This window comes from Acomys russatus, chromosome 17 (genome assembly GCF_903995435.1).
Source record: "Acomys russatus chromosome 17, mAcoRus1.1, whole genome shotgun sequence".
Classification (NCBI taxonomy): domain Eukaryota; kingdom Metazoa; phylum Chordata; class Mammalia; order Rodentia; family Muridae; genus Acomys; species Acomys russatus.
Window position 1 is genome coordinate 17,573,940 of NC_067153.1, and position 20,718 is coordinate 17,594,657.

The window sequence follows — 20,718 nt, forward strand, 5'->3', positions numbered from 1 at the left end:
GAGCTCAGGACACTGCATATTCAAGTGTGAGAACACAGTGGCTGGCATGTGTGACATAGCCTCACTGTGACCTTGTTACTCCCACTTAGCAGACGTCACTATCCAGTCTTCCTCCCACTTCTCATCCTCCTGCCTGGGCAGCTCTATGATGACAGAAAGACAGGATGTATATATGTATTCTGTCCCAAGAGGAGCTAGGATTCCTCACCCATTGATACTGGGTTTGGTGACATCAAGCTAGCTCTTCTTGGGAGGCAGCCTGCTCAAGCTGCACAAGGCCATTTAACAAGGCCTCCATCTCTTTGTCTATCTCATGGGGAGAGGTTCTGCCACCAGGGGCTCCTGTAAGGCAAACACTTGCCAAGCCACACTGCCAAGTGTAAGATCTGCAGTAAATGCCGCTTGGGGATAGCAATGTTCCTGTTCTCTGTGCTAGGATGGGGGTGTATCTCAAATCCATTTTGCAACTTTGCAAGGATTTTAGAAAGTCTATGCAGCTTTTGTGTTGCAACAAACATAAATAATAGAGGGAATAACAGAAGGTATCTCCCTCTCGCTCAATAGAAAACACTCTCCATCTCACTGCACGTAGGATGAAGGCTTCCATCTCGTCATGCAACCCTTGACTCTGGTGATGGAACAATGAGCCCACTCTACCCACATACCACCACACCCCATCCCCGGGAGCTGCAGATTGGTTAGACAGTCAAAAGGAGTGAAACCAGAGGTGGAATAAAAATAAAATTGGATGGAAGTGTCCTGGATTATCTAGCTGTAGGTCATTAAAATGGCTCTTAAATCAGAAGGATATGTGACTCGGGAAGCAGGGAAGGTCAGAAAACCACAGTACTGCTGCCCTTGACAATGAAAGATGGATTCTGGGGCTGGCTTGGAGAATGGGGTGGAGTCAGATGCCTCCATGGCCTCTAGAAGGAACAAGACACCAGGATCCCTTCATTTTAACCAAGAACCTTGTTGCAATTCATCCCACTGAACTATAAGAAAAAGCAACTGAGTCCAGAATGACTATAAAGAGAGCAACAAGACACTGACACATCTCTCATTCACAGTGCAGCTGCATTCCCACAAAATTGGTCCTCAAAGATGCTCATGCATGAGAGCAAGAACAGCCAAGTCATCCTGTACCAGGTTTCATCTCCACAAGCAACAGAGGGGGCTGGCCAACAGCTATGTAGAGGTTGAGGGGAATGACATCTTGCCAAAACAAAAGCAATAAATGCCAAGCCAAGATACAGAGTAGACACTGGCTTTCTTCTCACAGTGATCCCAATGCCGAGGTTCAAGCTGAGGAAGAGCTAACAGAAAGGACAGTGAAACACACTGGCTTCTTCCTCCTGCTGAGCCTTGTGAGTAATGGCTAATGAGTGAATGCCATGAAAACCGGTGGCAGAAAATACTTATTGACCAATACATCGGTGATTCCTCCAGAGCTCAGTGGCCTTTCCTGAAGCCTCCTAAGGTTCTGTACTTCAGTACAGAGGGAAATGGGTACCTACCACAGCCCAGAGGGTCCTGACTGGTGGCTGAGACTCTGTAGAATCCTTCCAAGCACCCAAGCTGAATCCTGGGAGAAGTGGCGAAGCTGTCCCCATTGAGGAAGTACAAGGAGGTGTCTGCTGGGAATGTCTTGGAGTCCAAATAAAGCTGGAACTTGCCACTTTGGATCAGATCTGCAAAGCGCCCAAGGAGATCCTGGCCCATGAAAGCCCTTTCTGTAAGATATATATAAGGCAAAGGTCATGCCACTGTTTCCTGCAGGGTCAGGGATAATAGCAGGGTGAGGCTTCCTAGAACACCCTGGCAGAAAGGGCACGCGGGTATCAAAGGTTCTTTCATTAGATATCAGGACAGACTGGGCTTAGAGAAGGTGAGTGGCTGGCCGAAAGCCACACACATAAGTAAAACTCTAACCTAAGTCTCAGGCTTTGTAGCACCAAAGTAACCCATCTTGGTACAGGATACGCATTACAATACACCATTCAGGTCATCGGCCACCTCTGAGGCTCTGCACACTGAGGGTCACATTAGGAATGCTTTGATTTCAGATGGGAAGGTTCCCAAGGGATTAGTGAATGTGAAAAGACCTTGCACGAGAAAAGCACAGCCTTCCGTTGGAAAATGTGGCTTCACAATCTGCTAAGCATGGAGAAGGCTATGGCTTCCCAAGCGGAAAGCTGAGGAGTGCCATGCAAGGAGCTGCAACAGACCTCTGTGTGCAGAAATCATCCATGCTGCTACCTGGCACTGGTAATCTGGATGTGGCCTGAAGCCACAGTCATCACTGTCCTCACATTGAACCTGGGACAAACATCTCATGCTGTTACAATAGAAAACACTCCCAAATTATCCAGGCTTTCTCAGAGGAAGGCTAATGGAAACCCATATCCATAATGCTAGGTACTGTCAAAGTGACATCAGGAAGTCAAGAGAATGACAGACCTATAGGCTGCCTCCTGGATTCTACTTCAGCCATGGTTTTAAAAGAGATTTCTGTCTTAGAGCAGAGGTCAAGTTCCAGGTACTCTGAGTAACTCTGGGTATCTGGCCACTGAGTGACAGAAGGGAGCCAGGAGTTAACTTCCAGATCCTACTTAGTAATATGTGGACCATTCCCTACCCTACCTGAAAGTTCAAAGAAAACAGGGCACACACTTATGGTAGCTCCCATACAATTCATTCTGCCCTTTCTCTTAGGCCTTTAGGGTCTCTCTGTTTATCTCTAGCATAACTGCAAGGTTTAAGTAGGGTTACTGTGCTGAGATGGTTTCTCAGTGGAAGTGGGTGGTATATAAATTGTAAGCCAGGAAAGACCTCTTCCTCTCCACCCAATCTTCCTTCATACTCTGGCTCTCTCACCTCTACATAGAAGTCTCTAGGCTTTATGATGCTATTTACCCCTGTTGACTAGAACTCTACTGGCTTTTGTATACTTTAAAAAAATATTTAATATTTGTTATTAGCTCTTTGAGACTTGCATACAGCATCATTTGACCATATCACCCCCAACACTTTCCCCTAACTCTTCCCAGATCAACCCACCCCCTACCCACTTCCACAATTTCACCTCTTCCGTTTTTCTAGTAATCTATTAATTATCTAGTAATCTGTTCAGTTTATACTACCCATGTGAGATGGCTCAGAGGCTTTAGAATACTGGCTGCTCTCCGAGAGGACCAGAGTTCAAAGCCCATAATCCACACTGAATGGCTCACAAGCACTTTTGATTCCAATTCCAGGCAATCTAAATTCTGCGTGCTTTTTAGTACACAATTGTCTTCTCTCAAGGGCTAGACACAATTCTCCCTGTGGTGTTATGAGAAAAGACTAGGCCTTCCCAATTCTGTTGCAGGGAGGAGTCTGAGGCTTGACGAGGCTGCCCAGCTTCAGCAAGGCAGACAAACATGCTAAATACAGATAAACATACCAACGCTGTGCAAATCTGGAAGTGAAGCCACTGAGATGTTCTCAAGTTGTAATTTCCATGTGACATTCACTCCTAAACGCTCTGCGGTCAGACATGCCACCTGTACTGAGGAGTTGTCACAGACAGTGCTGGAAACCAGGGTCCCAAATGTCTTTACCTGCATGGAGAGGGACACCTTGGTTAAGGGACATGGAACAAGAAGCTGCTGATATCAAGCATGTGTCTGGAGTCTGTTACTCCTGTAATCTTCTACCACCCTGCTCCTTGGGACTGGGGACCAAAAACCCTCTTCTCTGCCTGAGGCTGCCTGACAGTGATGCTGAGTTCAGCCTGTTCCCTCACTGTGGGAAAGGCTGGCACATACCCAGATCTGGCAGAAGCCACGGGCTGTCAGCTCATCCAGTATGAAGACCTGGAAGGCCTGCAACAAACCGGAGTAGTCAGCACTGCACATCTTGCCTGGTGGGAGCAGGAGCTGGAAGTGTGCTTTAGTTTGCATGGTCTGCCACAGCTGAGGCCCTGCAGCCAAGCAGAAGAGGTCAGTGGGCTGAGGCAATAGGACTTCTTTTCCTGTGGATGTTCCTTGATACATAGCATCTCCTCATTCAGTGTAAGCACACAAGCATTGCCTTTTTGTACTAATGTCCTAAGATACCCAATACTTTCTGGTTCACTGCTTAACTCTGAATCACTTAGCCTCCTCACATAAAGCCCAGAGCTGCTTCAGCCTCTAAATCAGGGTGCCTCTTCATAGGGATTCTGATGTTCCCCCTGGGAAATCTCCCATAATGCATTGCATATAAATATCACCATTCCACATAATTTGGCAGGCTAGGGGTAGATGTTCTCTAATGCTGTTCAGTATTCAATGAAGATTGACTTCTTTCAGCTGTGGCCACCCTGTCCTAACCAAGAGACAGACTGTTTATTCTTGCCCTTTTTCTGCATGAGAAGCCTCTATAACCCATAGTGCTTTGTGGCTAATACTATCCTGAACACTCTGGTAGTCAGCTAGAGTTTTGTGATATAGGTAAGCCCCAGGATGTGGGGTCTCCACCTCCGATGCCTCTCCTAACACCGCCCCAGGAAGGTCAAGTGTAAGGGTTCAGCTGTCGGACTCTTCTGGCTCTTCTCACACCTTGGCCTTGCCAAGTCACATGTAGGTAGAACATAAGCCTGCCCCACTATTGCATGTATGGGTGGGTTTGTCTTTACTTGAGTTGAGTAAAAGAGAATGAACTGTACATAGGGAGAGGCCTTGCATTTACCCAAGGCATTGATGGCCACCTAGCAGAAGTCTTGCACCGCTGTACCACCAGGTATTCACCATGGAGGTCAAGGTAGATATGGGGAAAGGTTAGCGCTCACCATAAAGTGAACTGGAAGGCCAGAGCGCATCTTGTATGGTCCCTAATCTCAGGAGCTAGAGCACCTGCCAACTGAAGATGTTTCCAACCCAAGTAACCACAGGCAACCTAGAATAACATCAATTCTCCCATAGAAAACATGGCTCCAAGGAGCCACCAATAAGACCTAATTACAGGAGCAGCTGGTATATCTGCCCCTTCTGAAGCCATGACACATGAAGCCAGCTCTCCAACCCTGATGCCACCTGACTTACCAGGAAAAGACTGCGCTTGAATGGGAGAGAGGCTCTGTAGCAATAGCCCTGTGAGGGAACACAGTGTGGTGTCCCCGTTGCTACTCACGCTGGCAGGCTCGGAGTGGCGGCAAGGACACCCAGCGCCGACTCTCCAGGCTACAAATCAGCGGCCCTAATGGGAATGCACTCCGGAAGCCCTGGCGGCATAGCAGCTGGCACTGCTGAACGGCAGACACTCCTGGGCCAGAGGCTGTCTCACAGAAGAACACTCCATCAGCCACATCTGTCCCCGAGAACGGCAGTGGACACTGTGGGCCTGAGAGCAGAGAGGAAGAAGAGCCATGGGCACCTCTCAGGCTTCAACCCAGCTCCTGCCTGCCTTTCTGCTTCCCTTGATTGGGACCCAGGCTCTTGCTGGCTGTGGCCTTGTCTGTCCAGGCTTGGGTCTTATTACCTCTCCTTCCATGCCCTCTCTTTGGATAAGCCCACTATCTCTCAGTTTCACCAGACAGGCAAAAAAAAAAAAAAAAAAAAAAGTGAGTCTTGCAACAGCTACCTTACAAAACCAGTGAGCCACCATACTCTTTACCTCGGGGCTCACAGCCCAGCTACTGAAATACACACACACACACACACACACACACACACACACACACACACACACACACACACTCAGTATTTCCTCAATCATAAATAAAAACAAACAAGCTGTCACAAATTTAGATGTCAGAAATGTGAGTTCCCATGAGGCCCTGCATTCAGGATGCTTCTCCTGATTAGGTACACTAGGGAAAGGCAGTCCAGACTCCATTGCGCTACCATAATAGATTCCTGAGGCACCAGGCTTTTCCCAACTTCAAGTCCAGGCTATGCACTTTGTAAGTGCACACACCAGTTTCCCCAGCACAACAATCGTCTTGATGCCCTGCCCGTTCCTGTTCTAAAAGCCCAGCATCTCAGAGACCCACCGCCACCACCACAACCTAGTATAGCTTGAGACTTTCTGCCTACAGTCCCTCCAGCAGCTCCAGACTTACTCTCACAGGCAGACTGGGTGCCTACCACACGGGTCCCAGGCACTTCCTCTCCATTGCCCAGGACACACCAGCAACTTCCCTGAGCCAAGTCACACTGCATTGAGGAGAAGCTCCCGTCCTGTGCCTCACAAACTGGAGTGTAGCCAGGGCCAACTTTCCTGGATAGGGCCCCATTCTTGAGAACATCACAGAGGCCCGGGCCTGTACAAAGACAAGTGAAGGGGACCATGTTCTGACCTTGCTCTCAGCACAGACACAGCTGCCACATCTCTCGCTGTTACCCTTGCCTTATGAGTCCAGTTGCTTGAGGAGTCTTTGCTCTGTCTTTCCCATTGCCTATCCCAGAGAGCCTTAGACCCTCACCAAAGATTTCAGAGATGATCCACTATAGAGACGGGTAATAAGAGTGCAATGTGGATCCATGCACAGTCCTGAACCAGCAACCAGAGGCCCGTGAAGGCTCTGAGGAAACTACTGGAGGTCTGTGAGAATCCATTCACAAGAAATGGGGAGAAATAGATACCTTGCCAAAGAGCCCAGGGTTGGCCTTGGGGGACATGAGCACATGACACAGAGCTGTAGGGCTAGGCAAAGCATATAGTGTCCCAGGGCTGACATCCAGTGACCCTCAAAAGTGCCAGCACTCCCATAGGCAGAGTCAGATGCTGAAAGTGATATTGGCTACTGCTTCTTGGTTACAGAGCACAGCCAGCTCTTGGCCACACTGGCTTTTCTGAGACCCTTCAAGGTAGGAAGAATGCCTGCTCTATAGATGAGAAAGCTGGGGCACATTTGGATCAGGAGCTGTGTCCAGCTGCGGAGGTGGCAGGGTTGAGGCTCAGGCCAGTGCTCACCTGGCAGGCTTTAGGACAAGGGGAGGGATGTTACTCACACTGAGCACTGCCATTGGTGTTTGGTGGCATCCCTTCTCCTGAGGCTGGGTCCACACACCAAGTCCCTGTTCTTGCTGTCTGCTGCCTGACGTACTCTCCCGTCTGTGAGAAAGCCAAGGTCATTTCATTATATGGAAGGTTTTGCAGCTTCACTTACTGGTGGGAGAAAACTCCCTTCCTAAACAAATGGTGACACTTTCTCCAGACAAAGAAAGTTGTCCACGAGGGAGTCCCATTCAAACTTTATGTCCATTCTCTGAATTGTTGGCCACCAAGCAATGACAAGTTGTGTCATTTGAGATCAGGGAAAGTTGAGTCTTAGGAGATGTGAGGAAATGGAGCAATTTCCATTGGAGTAGCAGGACTCCAACATGCCCACATCATCCAGTTCCACACTGCCCAGAAATAACTCCATAAATTCCAGGAGTGACTTTTAATACGGAGCCTCAAGACGCACTAAGTGTCTGTAGTTAGTAATGCAGGCATGCCCTAGGACAGTGACCCAAGCCCTACCTCTCAGTGTTGGCTCCTCTTCTCCTGGCCTGGCCTGAGTCAGCAGGGTTTCCAAGCATGACACTTCAACTATCTAGGCCTCAGTTTCCCCACCTAAAGAGCCAGGAAGCTGGACTAGATTGATCCTTTCTTTCGCTGTGTTATGTGTGTGTGTGGAGGGTATATACATGTGTGTATAGATATGCATAGATGCATTTGTGTGTGATGGAGGTCAAAGGACAACCTCAGCTTTTGTTCCTCAGGTACCATGCACCTACTATTTTTAGACTATATATGGGCCTACAACTCACCACTTAGGTTAGGCTAACGGCCAGAAACCTCAGGCTTCTACTCATCTCTGCCTCCTCATTCCTGAGATTATAAAGAAGGCACTATGATGTTCAGCTTCTGCTAGACAGGTTCTGGGGGAAAAGCAACGGTCTCCATGCGTGTAAGGCGACTAAGCCATCTCCCCAGGCCTGGTCTCAGAGCACTCTCACTCTAGGAAGTCCGTCAGCAGGAATGCCCCTGTCCTTCTTCTGCAACCCAAAGCCCTGAGCACAGAGGCACTGGCTCGAGAAGAGCACCAGCCAGCGTAGTGTGCTGAGTGCTGCACTCACTGGCTGCCACTTGCTAGCTTTATGCTATGCCATAGCTGGCCTGCAGACAATGACATTTAACCAGCATTCCCAAGAGCCTCACAAACACCTTCCCCCCAGGTGAGTCACAGAATGCACAAGCACCCCAGAGAAGATGGGACACTGCTGCCCTCATCATCCTACACAGAGAAAGAGACATCAGGTGGCATGCCTCTGACCACAGCTGTTCAGCTGCAGAGGTAAGACTCAAGCCCAGGGAAAGAACAGAGAGGACTTGATGGGAGAAATTTAGATTGACAATACCTGCCTCCATTCATTGAGACCCAAATCAAGTCTAGCTGTCAGTTAACTACCAGTTTTTGGAGGAGAAGGGAACCCAGAGAGACGCAGCTATCAGTTTGGGCAATGCAGGTCTTGGCTGTTGTTTATCAGTATCATACCTGGCAAGAACCTACACAATCTGAGCCACCAGGCCACATGCCAGAATCAGTCTCCCTGCCCTTAGCAGTCACAGTCCTGCATTTCCTTTCTCATCAGGACAGCCATGCTGGGGACATCAGAAAGGCTTGTCCCCAGGGGAAGGTGATTTCTAAGCCAAGATTAAAAAACTAAACCATGTTGGCAAGTTTCTCTACAAATTAACTGATAACAAGACCATATTCATGGACCTTTATGATGACCATGGCATTGCTCAGCATTACATGTCTGCATGAATTTCTATACTGCCAATTTCATCCAAGTTTCTTCTGTGAGTCTTATACTGAATGAACTAGAAACTTAGGAAGTCCAACTTCAGCCAGGGGAGGCCAGTGTTGGTGCTACCTTCTCTCCTTGCATCCTTCCTGTGTCCACAGAAGCTCACCTTTAGGCAGGTGGGTATGTACAGAAGCTCACCTGCAGGCAGGTGGGTGTGTACAGAAGCTCACCTGTAGGCAAGTGGGTGTGCACAGAAGCTCACCTTTAGGCAGGTGGGTATGTACAGAAGCTCACCTGTAGGCAGGTGGGTGTGTACAGAAGCTCACCTATAAGCAGGTGGGTATGTACAGAAGCTCACCTGTAGGCAGGTGGGTATGTACAGGTCTCTTGGACCTGGCTTTCTTTGGGATCCAGCCTGTTTCCATGCTGAAAGCAGTCCATTGGCTCGGGATAGCTCACAGCTTGTGGGGCCTGTGGAAGAGAGGGTCTGTGAACAGATGGCTGTGGAACCAAGGGAAGGCAGGCAGTGGCTAACTCCGGACATCAGTCCAGTAGATATGTGTTCCACAAAGCTACAACCTCAAGAGTGGCAGGCTCAAGTTCAGGGACAGAGATGCATGTGGGGTGTATCGGTGGCTTTCAAGGGTCAAGCGGGCTATCGGTGGCTCAGGAGTGACCCGTGGTAAGAGGCTGGGATGTAGGAATACATGTGAGATAGTGATATAACTCCAGCAGTTGGAAGTGCCCAGGAGCCAGGGCACAGAGATCAAAGCCAAGCTCTGTCACCAGTCTTAGCTCTTCCTAGTACATATCCAGTGAGAGTACCAAAATGGAAGGCATAAAGTCATCATGACACAGATCTGGGGACATAAAAATAAAAAGTGTCCAAGGCATTCTCAGAGACTAGACCCTAGGAGTCCCTCTCAACTACATGACCAAGGTCCAGCAGCATAGATGCCATTCTAGAGGTCAGATTAAAGACTCCCGTGGGCTTTACTTACACTGGGGCATCTGTGAGGAGCGTGCTGTCAGTGAGTCTGGGATGAACTCTCCCTGCCCATCCACACACCAACAGTGACCTGGAAGAGATCCATAGTCCATAAGCCCAGGAGGTATGCTGGGGACTCTCCCAAAACTTCTGTTTTGCATTCATAACAATTCCAGCAAGGTAGCCTGTCTGGCCCAGAAACCCTGATTAACACTGTCTACCATCAATGGACTTAGCATCCAACTCTCCCAGCAAATGAGCACTTCACCTCCACACTGACTGGAAGTCCCTGCTTGTCTTACATAGTGGAGATAGCTATTAGTAGAGGGGTTAAACAGTTTTTCCTAGTTGCTAAAAAGGGGCCAATAATCTGGACCACTTGCCCCCCACTGTAAGTGTTCTTACCCCCTAAATATTTATCCGCCTTCCCAAAGTCGCCTTACCAGTCCCAGCATGACACTGCATGGGCTCCCAGCCTCCAAAAGCATTGCACTGTGGCATGTAGGGCCCTGACCACAGAAGACTGGCTGCTCCATCCGATGCTCCCAGGGAAGCACGGAGACTCCGATAGAAAGTCAAAGCTAGAGGCACAGAAAGAAAAAGCAGGATATGACAGCTGCCTAGTGGACTCTGTCCTGAGATATACCAAGCACATCTCCAGACAGGTCCTTGCAGGACAGATTTCCTATAACCTGGCAAGCATCCAACCTGAAATTTCACTTAGACTCTTGGACAGCCGGGAGGCACTCAGCAGATCGCTCTGCGACAATGAGCTCTAGACTGCAACTGGAGGACTCTCTACAGCTCTGTGCGGTAACCTCACAGAGCACTGATGAGGCTGGTGAGTGCCTTCCTGTGCCTGCGCTGCACTGTACACTACAGAAGAATCATGGTCATCCAAAGGTAGATTGTACATCAGATGGGTCATCCTTTTGGCACTGGGCTGCAACATTGTCATCTACGAAGTTCAGTCTCAAGAACTACGCAGTTGAGTTACCAAAATATAATTACATATGTGTCTCATAATGCTTTGAGTAAGTTTATGGCTTTCCATTGGATCCTGTTCCTAGTTATCTTGGGACATGTGTAGCCTACAGAGCAGCAGTTAGACATGCCTGGTAAGGATTAATGGAGTCTTTCCTATGGCCCTATGAGGTACTAGCATCCCATCTGACCAGTGGCAAAGCTGAGGCAGACAGACAACTACTTAGCTGAGGCCTCACAACAGGACATGGAGGGCATGCTTTGACCACACAGAGGTGTCACACCACAGTGCTCTAACCTTTGCATGCCTCCTTTGCTCAGCACTCACCACCATTCCATACATCACACATTTACTGATCTATCTTGTATATGTGGTCCTCTTATTTGGGATCCTTGGTACAGATGTTTATTTTACACAAAGACCAGAATCTGACTCATAATGTATGCTGAAGAAACCACTGATCTAGGCAGGCTGGTGCACACTTGTCATCCTAACTAGCAGGGAAATAGAGGCAAGAGGATCTCAAGTTGCAGACTAGCCACAGCTACAGGGTGAACTCAAGACCAGTGTGGAAACTTAATAAGATGCTGTCTCAAAATTAATTTTTTTAATTAAAAAAAAAAACAAAAGGGAGTGTGGCTCAGTGGAATAGTATTTGCCTTGCATACATAAGGCTCTAGTATATTTAAGACTAGTAAAAAGGGAACAAATGAAGGGAAGAAAGAGGGAATGCAGGAGGGGTTGGAGTAAATACCGCTGTGTATGCATGCATGAGAGGAGGAGCAAAGAGAAGTAAGCAGTGGCCAAAGGCCAAAGCCACCTAGTCTGGATCTCCCGGATCCTCATCCCAGGTTCCTGCCACAGTACAGAGCTGTGTGATTTCTCTCCCATCCATTTTCCCCTGTCTGGCCTCTAACTTTTCTACAAATGCAAGTGGCTAGAATATAGCTCTTCCTCGGTACCCTAGAGAATTATCCCTTCTGATGTAGACTTTGCAGAATTCTGCACACTTGGGAAGTTCTTCCCAACCTGTTGCCTATCATAGATGGTCCTCATGGCTTCAGGAGGAGACGTTGCAGTTCTATGGGTAGCACCAGCATGCAGTCAGACACCAGGATCTATATTTGAAGGAGCCTGCTGCTGTGCATGGAGCTCTTAAAGCTGGTAAGTTTCTATGTAAATCCTGGTATCATACCTCTTCACGGTATGATCAGGAGCAAGTTTCTCTACCTATCTGTTCATGCATTTGCTCCTCAGTGGAACGGGCTCAGTAATGGCCAGGGTAAGTGCTCCACTAAATTAAAAGAGTTGATAGGTGACATGCATTGAGTTGATATCCACAACCCCTGCATCAGCAGGTTCTAGACACTGCCACCATTTTCTGCTTGCCAAAGGTGCTTTGTGGCCCTCAATCCCTCCTTGACATGGGACCACAATCCCTAGATTTCAAAGCAAAGTGCAGTGTGGCTCTCTTTCTAGAGTCTTCCTCTTTATAGTCCAAGGTAGATAGAGGCAGAGCATGAGGCTAGCAGGAGAGCAACTCCCTCAGCTTGACCTCTGAAGAAAACATCACCATGGTACACAATAACAAATCATGCTCACAGCAGCTTGTCTGCATTTTGTACTGATCAAAGTGATGCCAGCTTTAGGACTGCCAGAACCACTACTCCCTTGAGAGCATCAGACTCAACCCAGGCACAGGAATTAAAATAATGGCTATCCCATGCAAAGGAGAAGCCCCCAGGTTTCTGAGGACAAAAGGGAAGAAAGAGCAGCAAAGTGAGTGATGAGCGTGTAAAGGAAAGTGGGGAAGGCATGGTGCTTCTTCCTCTAGAACAGTTGTCTGGTGATGGAGACCAGCAGAAACAGACTGATTTGTGAGGTCCTTTTCTGAAGTGAGAACAGAGACACCAGTCCTAAGCCAGCAGCAGGTGCCTGCAGCGCAAGGCAGGGAGGCTCCAGCTTGTTGTGGGGAATTCTCTCTGATGTCACATAAATGTTGTCAGGAGGAGGGTAGCCCAGAACCCCAGAGACCACTAATAAGGGGAGGGGACCCAAACAATGGTGGGAGAGAGATGGATCTCAAGGTGGGGTCAATGAAAGCTCACTGGGGTCAGGCCCTCTTGCCAGATCAGGCTGTAGGCAGAGGAAGGACGCTTCCTCTCAGTCAAGCTAGGTCTCAGCACTGACTCCAGCTCCTCCATATACAGCTGGGCAGGGCACAGGACACTAACCACATGGACTAGGCTACTAGGCTTCCTGGCCCAGCTTCCACACTTAGCAGATGAGTAAATCAGGGCCAGTGACTAAGCCAGGACACAATTTCCCTGTGTAAAAAACCACAGGTAGCATTGTAGCTTTGTTCTTCTGAAAATATGAACAGGATTAACCCAAAGACCCAATCATATGCAAGTGCCTTGTCATGGGCTAGGTTTAACCACTGTGTGGCTGTTGCTAGGGAAAAGGACTATGTTCCTCTGTCATATCCATAGATGACACAAACCTTTGGGTCCTGCTCTCAAAATTCCCTGAGCTCACATGAGCAATGGCTGATCAGCAAAGAGGGTCATCTTCCTTCTCCCTTCTTACAGCTTTAGGGGTGAAAGGAACCTTAAGATAGGTCAAGAGTTGAGAGCACCTGGGGCCTTTTAACAAGACTATGGTCCTAAAGGCTGCATGGGCCACCTATAGTGCCCAGTGTGAAGCCCCCAGGACTCTTGTTGAAAGATCATGGGCCCTTAAGTAAAGCTTTGTCCAGGGGCACAGAACTGCTCTGCATTCCCAGCAACCTGGCAGCCCCATGTCAACCAAATTAAGTCCCAGAGAGCTACATGCAAGCTCCTGCTTCCCCCAAATGAGATGGGGTGAGGCCTTTGAACACAACACTCACTGGACTGAGCAGCCAAATGAATGGCATATTCACTCCCACGTAGAAACTTCTCAGAGAAAGCCTCCCGGGATGAGTAGAGAGGAGAAAGGCCAAGCTCCTCACTGGTCAGCTGGATTCCCTTGGCCACTAAGAAACTCTCTCCCAGTGGAAAGGAAGAACCATTGGAGGCTGAGACGATCTCTTCCGTTTCCTTAATAAACCTCATGACACGAAGTTTCACTTCCTCACAGGGTCCAGGACCTAGGGCAAATCAAAGAGCACAGGTGGATTCAGTCACCAAGTCCAGCTTTCTTTGCATTTTCTTCTTGACCTCCTTCAGGGGCCATTCATGGGGGAACCTGCAGAAGATTGGTGACATGCAATGTTCACACCATGCCAGACTCATACGAAATACATTCACAGGATCTAATTTAATCTGTGTACTAGTCTAAGAAGACACTTGCTTCCACAAGTCCAAGTTTCATTTCTATTGCTGTACTGTCCCCACCAAAGAACAACATATGGAAGAAAGGATTTCAATGGCTTACAATTCTAGGCCATGGCCCACCATTGAAGGAAGTTGAAATAGACTCAAAAGGAACTTGAAGGCAGCACTGATATTTCACACAGCATAGCTTCTGACTACTGAACTTCTTTCAGAGCCAAAGAAGTGCAGCGGGAACCATGGAGGATTTTTCTTGCTGCTGGCAAGCAATCTATGTTTGGCTAGCTTTTGAATATAGTTTGGTAGCACCTGCATAGGGAATGGTACTGCCGACAGTGGTCTGGGCCTTACAACATCAATTAACAATCAAGAAAATACCCCAAGGACATATCCACGGGCCAATATGATTTAGACATTTCCTCAATTGAGTTTTTTTCCCCCAGATAATCCTAGGTGGTGCCAAATTGACAATTTAAAGCTAACCTGGACACCAAAACATAGATGAGAAACTGAGGCCTTCAAAAGTCATATAATTTCAGCAAATTCCTCACTAGACAGTTGATTCAGAATTGCTAGATAGTCTCATCCTACAAAAACTTATCTGGGTCACCTATCTCTTGGGTGGACAGGTATAGGAAGGTATGGGTGGGTGGATGGATGGATGGGTGGATGGGTGAACAGATGGATGGATGGATGCATGGATTGATGGATGACGGATGAATAGGTAGATGATAGATTGATGGATGAATGGATGATGGATGAATGGACAGATGGATAGATGGGTGGATGGGTAGGTGGATGGGTGGATGGATGGATGGGCAGATGAGAAGATGAATGTTTGGGTGGATCGAAAGGCACATGACTGAAGAATAAATAGATAGATATGTGTTGCCATGACTCCCAAAAATGCCCTGGTCCTACCATGGCTTTTCCACCAGAAAGCTTTTTCAAAGGAAACATGAAATTGAATCTCTATATAAGTTAGCTCACATGTTGGGATCTCGCCTGGCTTCGCCCGTGTTCCATCCAGTTCCTGGCCAGCCTCATCCACGCACCAGCAGCTCCTGAGGTTGAAATGTGCCAAAGGCATGCTAAAGTCTGAGTAGGGCCCTGGGTATTGGCTGAGCTGACCATTTAGGATCTGCCAAAAGATGTAAGGGTCCAGGAGAATGTTCTCCACAGGCTGAATCGGTGCCCCCTCCAGCACTGCCTGTGGAACATCTCGAAGGGAAGGGTACTGTGCTAGTACTGGGAAGATGTTTTGCTGGCCAGCCTCATAGAGACTTTGAAGAAAGAGACTGAAGTTTCTGGAAGCTGCTTCTCTGAAGCTCATGATCTTCACCAGCAGTGTGGCTGGGGTCAGTTCCTGGCCATCACTGTTCTGGATGTTCCATCGTTCATACCAGTCAAAAACCTGCTCAGGGGGTCCATTGCACTGCACGTGCCTCCACTGCCCACTGGCACCACACTGGGGGATGTAGACACTGGAGAAGGAGGGTAGCATGCTGAGGTTAGAAAGCACGGCCTGCACTGTCCCAAGGAATGCTTGCTCAGCCTGTAACTGGCAGACACTGGGACCTGGAGAAGAACCATGGACAGATATTGAACAAGCTGAATTAGCCAAGAAGATGAAGGAGACTGCTTAACTGTTAGTCACATAAACCTTAATAGTACTAAATTAAAAAGTGACATCCAACCTGGTGAGTAGCCCAGTTACTGACATAACCAGTGTCACAGAAGTGCATGTGCCACTTTCCATTGTATGTGTGCTACATGTTTGCGTATGTATGTGTTTGGGCACATGTGTGAGTATATGGAGGCCAGGGCCTGATGTCAGATGTTTTCCTCAGTCACTCTCCATCTTACTGTTTGAGACAGGATCTCTTACCAAACTGGAAGCTTTCCAATTTAGATAGGCCAGCTGGCCAGTGAGCTCTAGCTCTACCCACTTCTAACTTCCCCATACCCACAACGCTGGGGTTGCAAATGCACGCTGCTCAACACAATCCATATAACTGTGCAGCAAGCACTTTACCACCTGAGTCATCTTCCCTGCCCAGATATGTGCACTTTCTTAATAAGAACCAAATATCCCTATAAGCTCACTATAATGCCCAATATTGGCCAGGTTTCCATGGACAATATTTAGCTAAAGTAACTACTCTACTCACTGAGGTTTGCTCTTTAGTCATGAGCAAACTCGGTTTCTTACAACGTATCAAATACTGGTCTAAACAGATTCAAGAATCTTTACATTAAATACCACACAGACTTACACTGCTTGAGTTCACCAATTGTACTTTGAGTTCCCGGAATAGCCTGACCTTCAGCATCAACACAGTAACATTCTGAGTTGAAGCACTGGACTGGCAGGAAATCTCCCTCACTAGTACACGTAGGGACAAAAAAGCTGGAACCGGCAGGCTGGCTGCGTGCAAGGCTTTGCATCTGAGCTCTTTGCTTCTCACACTTGGTGGGGCACCTCGGGCGTCCACCTCTGACTCTTGAGCCACTGAGTTCTTTGCCTCTAGAATCCACACACCAGCATTCCCCAGCATAGCACTGGGTATCCTCATAGCTTCCTCCCGCAGTGCACGATGGGACAAAGAGCCTTCCAGGTGTCTGTTTGCAGGCCTGAGCGCTGAACACGGTTTCCATCACATCTCCTAAGTCCCTTGCTATATCTTCAGGCACAGAAACAGCACGCTGCAAGAAGACAAGAAATTCTGGAAGTTCCAGGAGAGAAGCAAGGAATTTTAAGGCGTTTTGGTTTTCTTGTAGGTTGACTTTGAAGCCAAAGGTACCCACAACTGGTTTATTAACAGCAACAGTCTTCTCAGAGGCACGGAGAGTTTCTGGGGTAGAATTGGAGTCTAATCCCACAGGAAGTAGTTTGGCTAGATCAGTTGTTCTGTCTCCATCCTGGAATCCTGGGAGACCAAGCTGCTGGAAAAACTGACTAAAGTTAAATGTGCTTCTTGTACCAATGGCACCAGACAAGTTAAACCGGGCGGCGTTCAGCAAAAATGTCCCTCCAAAAAGGTTTTGCTGGAGTCGCTTGGGGTTGGTGGTGAACTGAAGGGCAAGACCTGCCAGTTCTCGGGAGGGGAAAATTGCTCTGATGGCATCTCTGAGCAAACTCCCCGATGCAGAAAGCTGTTGGTATTGCTCCACAGCCATAGAACGCAGAAGCCCAGAGTCAACAAAGACAGCCTTGATTGTGGGTGGGCAGGATATGTCCAGTCTGGCACCACTCGCAGGGACCGGCCTGTCCTCAGAAAACAACAGGTCCTGTGGGCTAAAGTAACCTGGGCTTTCAAAGTAGAGCCTAGACAAGGCCTGCTGCCTTTCCGAGGCACACGATTGATCCTCAGCTGCATGAAACAATAAAAAGCATAGTTAGCAGAGCAATTGGCCCTGAGGACCTGCCCTCTGCCAGGTCCCCACGCCTCTGGTAGTAAGATTCCTAAAGTTCATACCTGCATTGTGGACCATCTCCTTTGTTTGTTTGTTTGTTTGCTTGGGGTTTTGTGTTGTTGTTTATTTGTTTGTTTTTTGAGGCAGGGTTTCTCTGTGTAGCCTTGGCTGTCCTGGAAGTCACTCTGTAGACCAGGCTGAGCAGGAACTCTGCCTGCCTCTGCCTCCTTAATGGCTGGAATTAAAAGCATGTGCCACTACTGCCTAGATTATTTCCTTTTTTGTATCCACATATGCCTTCCCTTCTCCCTAGCTACCTCTGTGGGCCTAGTTTTGAAGGTAAATGCTCCTGTCGCCATGACCACTTGGCCACCTCACACTAGTCTGATGCTTTTCTACAGCAAGTCTATGAGACACCAGCCCACTTTCTGAAAACCTGGTCACACTTGCATTGCTCTGAATACTGTCCCTTGAAACCTTTTTTTTTCACGTGGGGCCCCTAAATGTGAGTTGAAAGCAAGATCTTGGTAGACATAATCAAGTTAAGATGATGCCATCTAGCCTAGGGTAGACTAGGAATCCAATGGTTGAGAGCTCTATAGGAAGAGACACAGGAAAGAGGTCATGTGAGGCTCAAGACAGACAGCCTGGAGTGCCCGATAGATGCAGTCATAAAACCAAGGAATGCCAGAAATTGCCAACCACAGTGTTCAAAGGGAGTGTATGAATGGCTCTGTCCCCACCTTGACTTTTGGATTCCAGTGTGAGAGCTGTGAGAGAACAAATTTCTGCTGTGAGGCACCCACTGTGTAGCGATTGGCTCTGGCAGCCTTAAGAGGCCCAGTTTGCTAACAAAGTCCTATTTGTGTTGCTAAGCTTCTGCTTCCCAGCTTTCTCTTGCTGGAATTCTCAATGAACTTTAACACTTAACCATATGCTCTTCCTGTGACTCTCTATTTCCTTCAGTGTGTGGTCTTGTCCAGTTTATACTCTCTTTCAGAATGAGACCAGTACCAGCACTGTGCTCTGATTAGGAAACACTTTCCTATATAGTAATATGTAATACTAAAGACACAACATTAAAAAAAAAAGACACAGCATATTCTACTACTGTCTTATTTTCTATATTATAATTAGAAAGTGCTGCCCCAGCAAGCACACTTGGCACACACTCCTTGGGCTTCTTGGGCTTTCCATGAAATTACTGGTGAAAGGGTAAGTGATTTAGTCAACTCTGCACATGGCCAGGACATTCAGTGTAAGTGTCCTTGGGAGAAAAAAGCCAGACCATGAGCAGCATCTGGCTCTCATCACATAGGTGGACATAACCAAGCTCCATTCCCCTCCATAAATCTACAAATCTTAAGGGGCCTTCTAAACCACCACCCCACTCTCAACTTGTAAAAATAATTCTTTCGTCTTGATTCAAACAGATGCCATAAGGAAGCCAGCCAACTCTCCTCTGTAACCAGGCAACAGGGAAAGAAATGGAACACACAGAGGGGTGTGTGTGTGTGTGTGTGTGTCTGTGTGTGTGTGTGTGTGTGTGTGTGTGTGTGTGTGTGTTGGCAATATATAAAGCTGAGCAGATCCCTTAGCAAGGCCATGGCATCCCATAATTTACATCACAGGAGGCATAGAGGAAGTGAATACATTGCTTCGCTTGCCTACACTGAGAACTGATCCTCTCCGCATATTTGTTGGTTACTGCTGCTAAAGACAAACAGAGAAAGAGTGAAAACCTAAGGCCCAGCCACACATTGATCAGACTTCCTGCTTTAACTTGGAAAACCACAATTCTTCCTTTTCATCCAAGGGGTGCAAGGTACAACATTCTCTAGGTTTTGATGTAACTGGGTGGTGGTTGCAAATACCTCCAAGGCAAGGCCTTACACTCTTCTTTTATGACATCTGTACACTCACCAAACAATAAGAAGACTATCTAAAGTGTCAGGGTACAGAAGTTGATGGACTTAATAGGACTTATATCAACATTTGTCTCTATCTACTTTGCAGCTATGAGAGTTGAGTTCTTTTTCTGTTTCAAAGCTTAGCTCTCCCAGTTGGAAGCCTATGTGCGCCTGCGTTTCTTCCTTCCACATTACAGCATCCTTCCCAATCCCTGGGGCCTTACTGAGATGCCTGGTGACAGAGCCAAAGTTCACACCTGCCCTCTTTCTGCCTTAGCACACCAGCTAGAATAATGTCCTTCCAAGATACATCTCTTCTCAAAACCACAGAATGTACTACTGTAGCAAACGTGTCCCTGCAAGTGTCACTGATTGAGATGAGGCCACACTGGATTGAAAATTCTTAGTCCGACACAACTTATATTCTTTTAAGAACAGACACAAAGGCACTGGGGAGAAGGCAGAGATTGGAGTAGGAAGTCAAAGGATGGGTGGCCTCAAGAGAGGCTGCCGATAGAGTTCACAGAACAGCCTCTGCTCCCACCTAGACTTTGGACTTCCAGCCTCCAGTCCTATAAACTGTTGAGTGAGCTTTGGCTGTCTTAAGGGACTCTGTTTGTGTTAATTTTGGACAACAGCTCTAAGAAGTCATGACCTCCTCACTACCTTTCCTAAGGACATTGAGGTAACACTCTAATTGGCTGCCTTATCTCAGGTTCAAGGCTTCCTCCAACTCCTTACCTAACATTACTGGGAGGCATATATCCCACACACAGCCCAACAGGTTTCTCCAGGATGAGCCTCATACCAGCCTCAATTCCTCCAGCATAAAGCCTAAGCCTTGGTTATGAGAAAGGATGCACTTTTGCTTCTTCCTGCCTTTCCCCCATGTCACAATGTGCACCTCATATTGCAGCCTTGTCTCAACCATCCTTATAGATTCAGAACTGATAGGAAGAGCCTCCATTACAGACACTCTGAGCAACTGTCCCTCATCCATGAAGCCTTCCTTCATCCTTTGAAATAGAATTAACAAACTTTTCCCTTGCTGCTCTGTCAGCTTCCTGTACATGCTCCTCCCACAACACATGAAAACTCAGTTCTCTTGTCTTTTTTGTTTTCTATGAGTCCAGTGGTATTCCTTAGGTTTTCTGAGACAGTAACTATGTCTGACACAAGACCAAACACCCACTGCAAGTTAAAAGCAGTAGCCAGTCTTCAGTCACACACAGCTTGAAAGGTCTCTGGGGGACAATCAGTCAGCAGTTGATTAGTGAGCTCTCTAATCTCTGCTCTAATCACAGCCTCTGCAGAGAGCAGAATACTCACCTGTAAGAGG

The 20,718-nt window shown here is 47.7% G+C and overlaps 1 protein-coding gene across 2 annotated transcripts in view; it reads right to left on the reverse strand.

The window, feature by feature from the left end:
• The window catches only part of Tg (thyroglobulin), a 175,191-nt gene that overhangs the window by 142,299 nt on the left and 12,174 nt on the right, over nucleotides 1-20,718 (reverse strand). For both annotated transcript variants that reach the window (XM_051159577.1, XM_051159576.1), the window contains exons 9-20: nucleotides 16,329-17,426; nucleotides 15,043-15,630; nucleotides 13,629-13,868; nucleotides 10,197-10,334; nucleotides 9,767-9,844; nucleotides 9,124-9,236; nucleotides 6,978-7,080; nucleotides 6,086-6,286; nucleotides 5,155-5,364; nucleotides 3,810-3,964; nucleotides 3,446-3,602; nucleotides 1,518-1,733 (exon numbers count right to left, since the gene is read on the reverse strand). In XM_051159577.1, coding sequence (XP_051015534.1) covers nucleotides 1,518-1,733; nucleotides 3,446-3,602; nucleotides 3,810-3,964; nucleotides 5,155-5,364; nucleotides 6,086-6,286; nucleotides 6,978-7,080; nucleotides 9,124-9,236; nucleotides 9,767-9,844; nucleotides 10,197-10,334; nucleotides 13,629-13,868; nucleotides 15,043-15,630; nucleotides 16,329-17,426 — 3,297 coding nt within the window. The remainder of the gene's footprint in view (nucleotides 1-1,517; nucleotides 1,734-3,445; nucleotides 3,603-3,809; nucleotides 3,965-5,154; nucleotides 5,365-6,085; nucleotides 6,287-6,977; nucleotides 7,081-9,123; nucleotides 9,237-9,766; nucleotides 9,845-10,196; nucleotides 10,335-13,628; nucleotides 13,869-15,042; nucleotides 15,631-16,328; nucleotides 17,427-20,718) is intronic.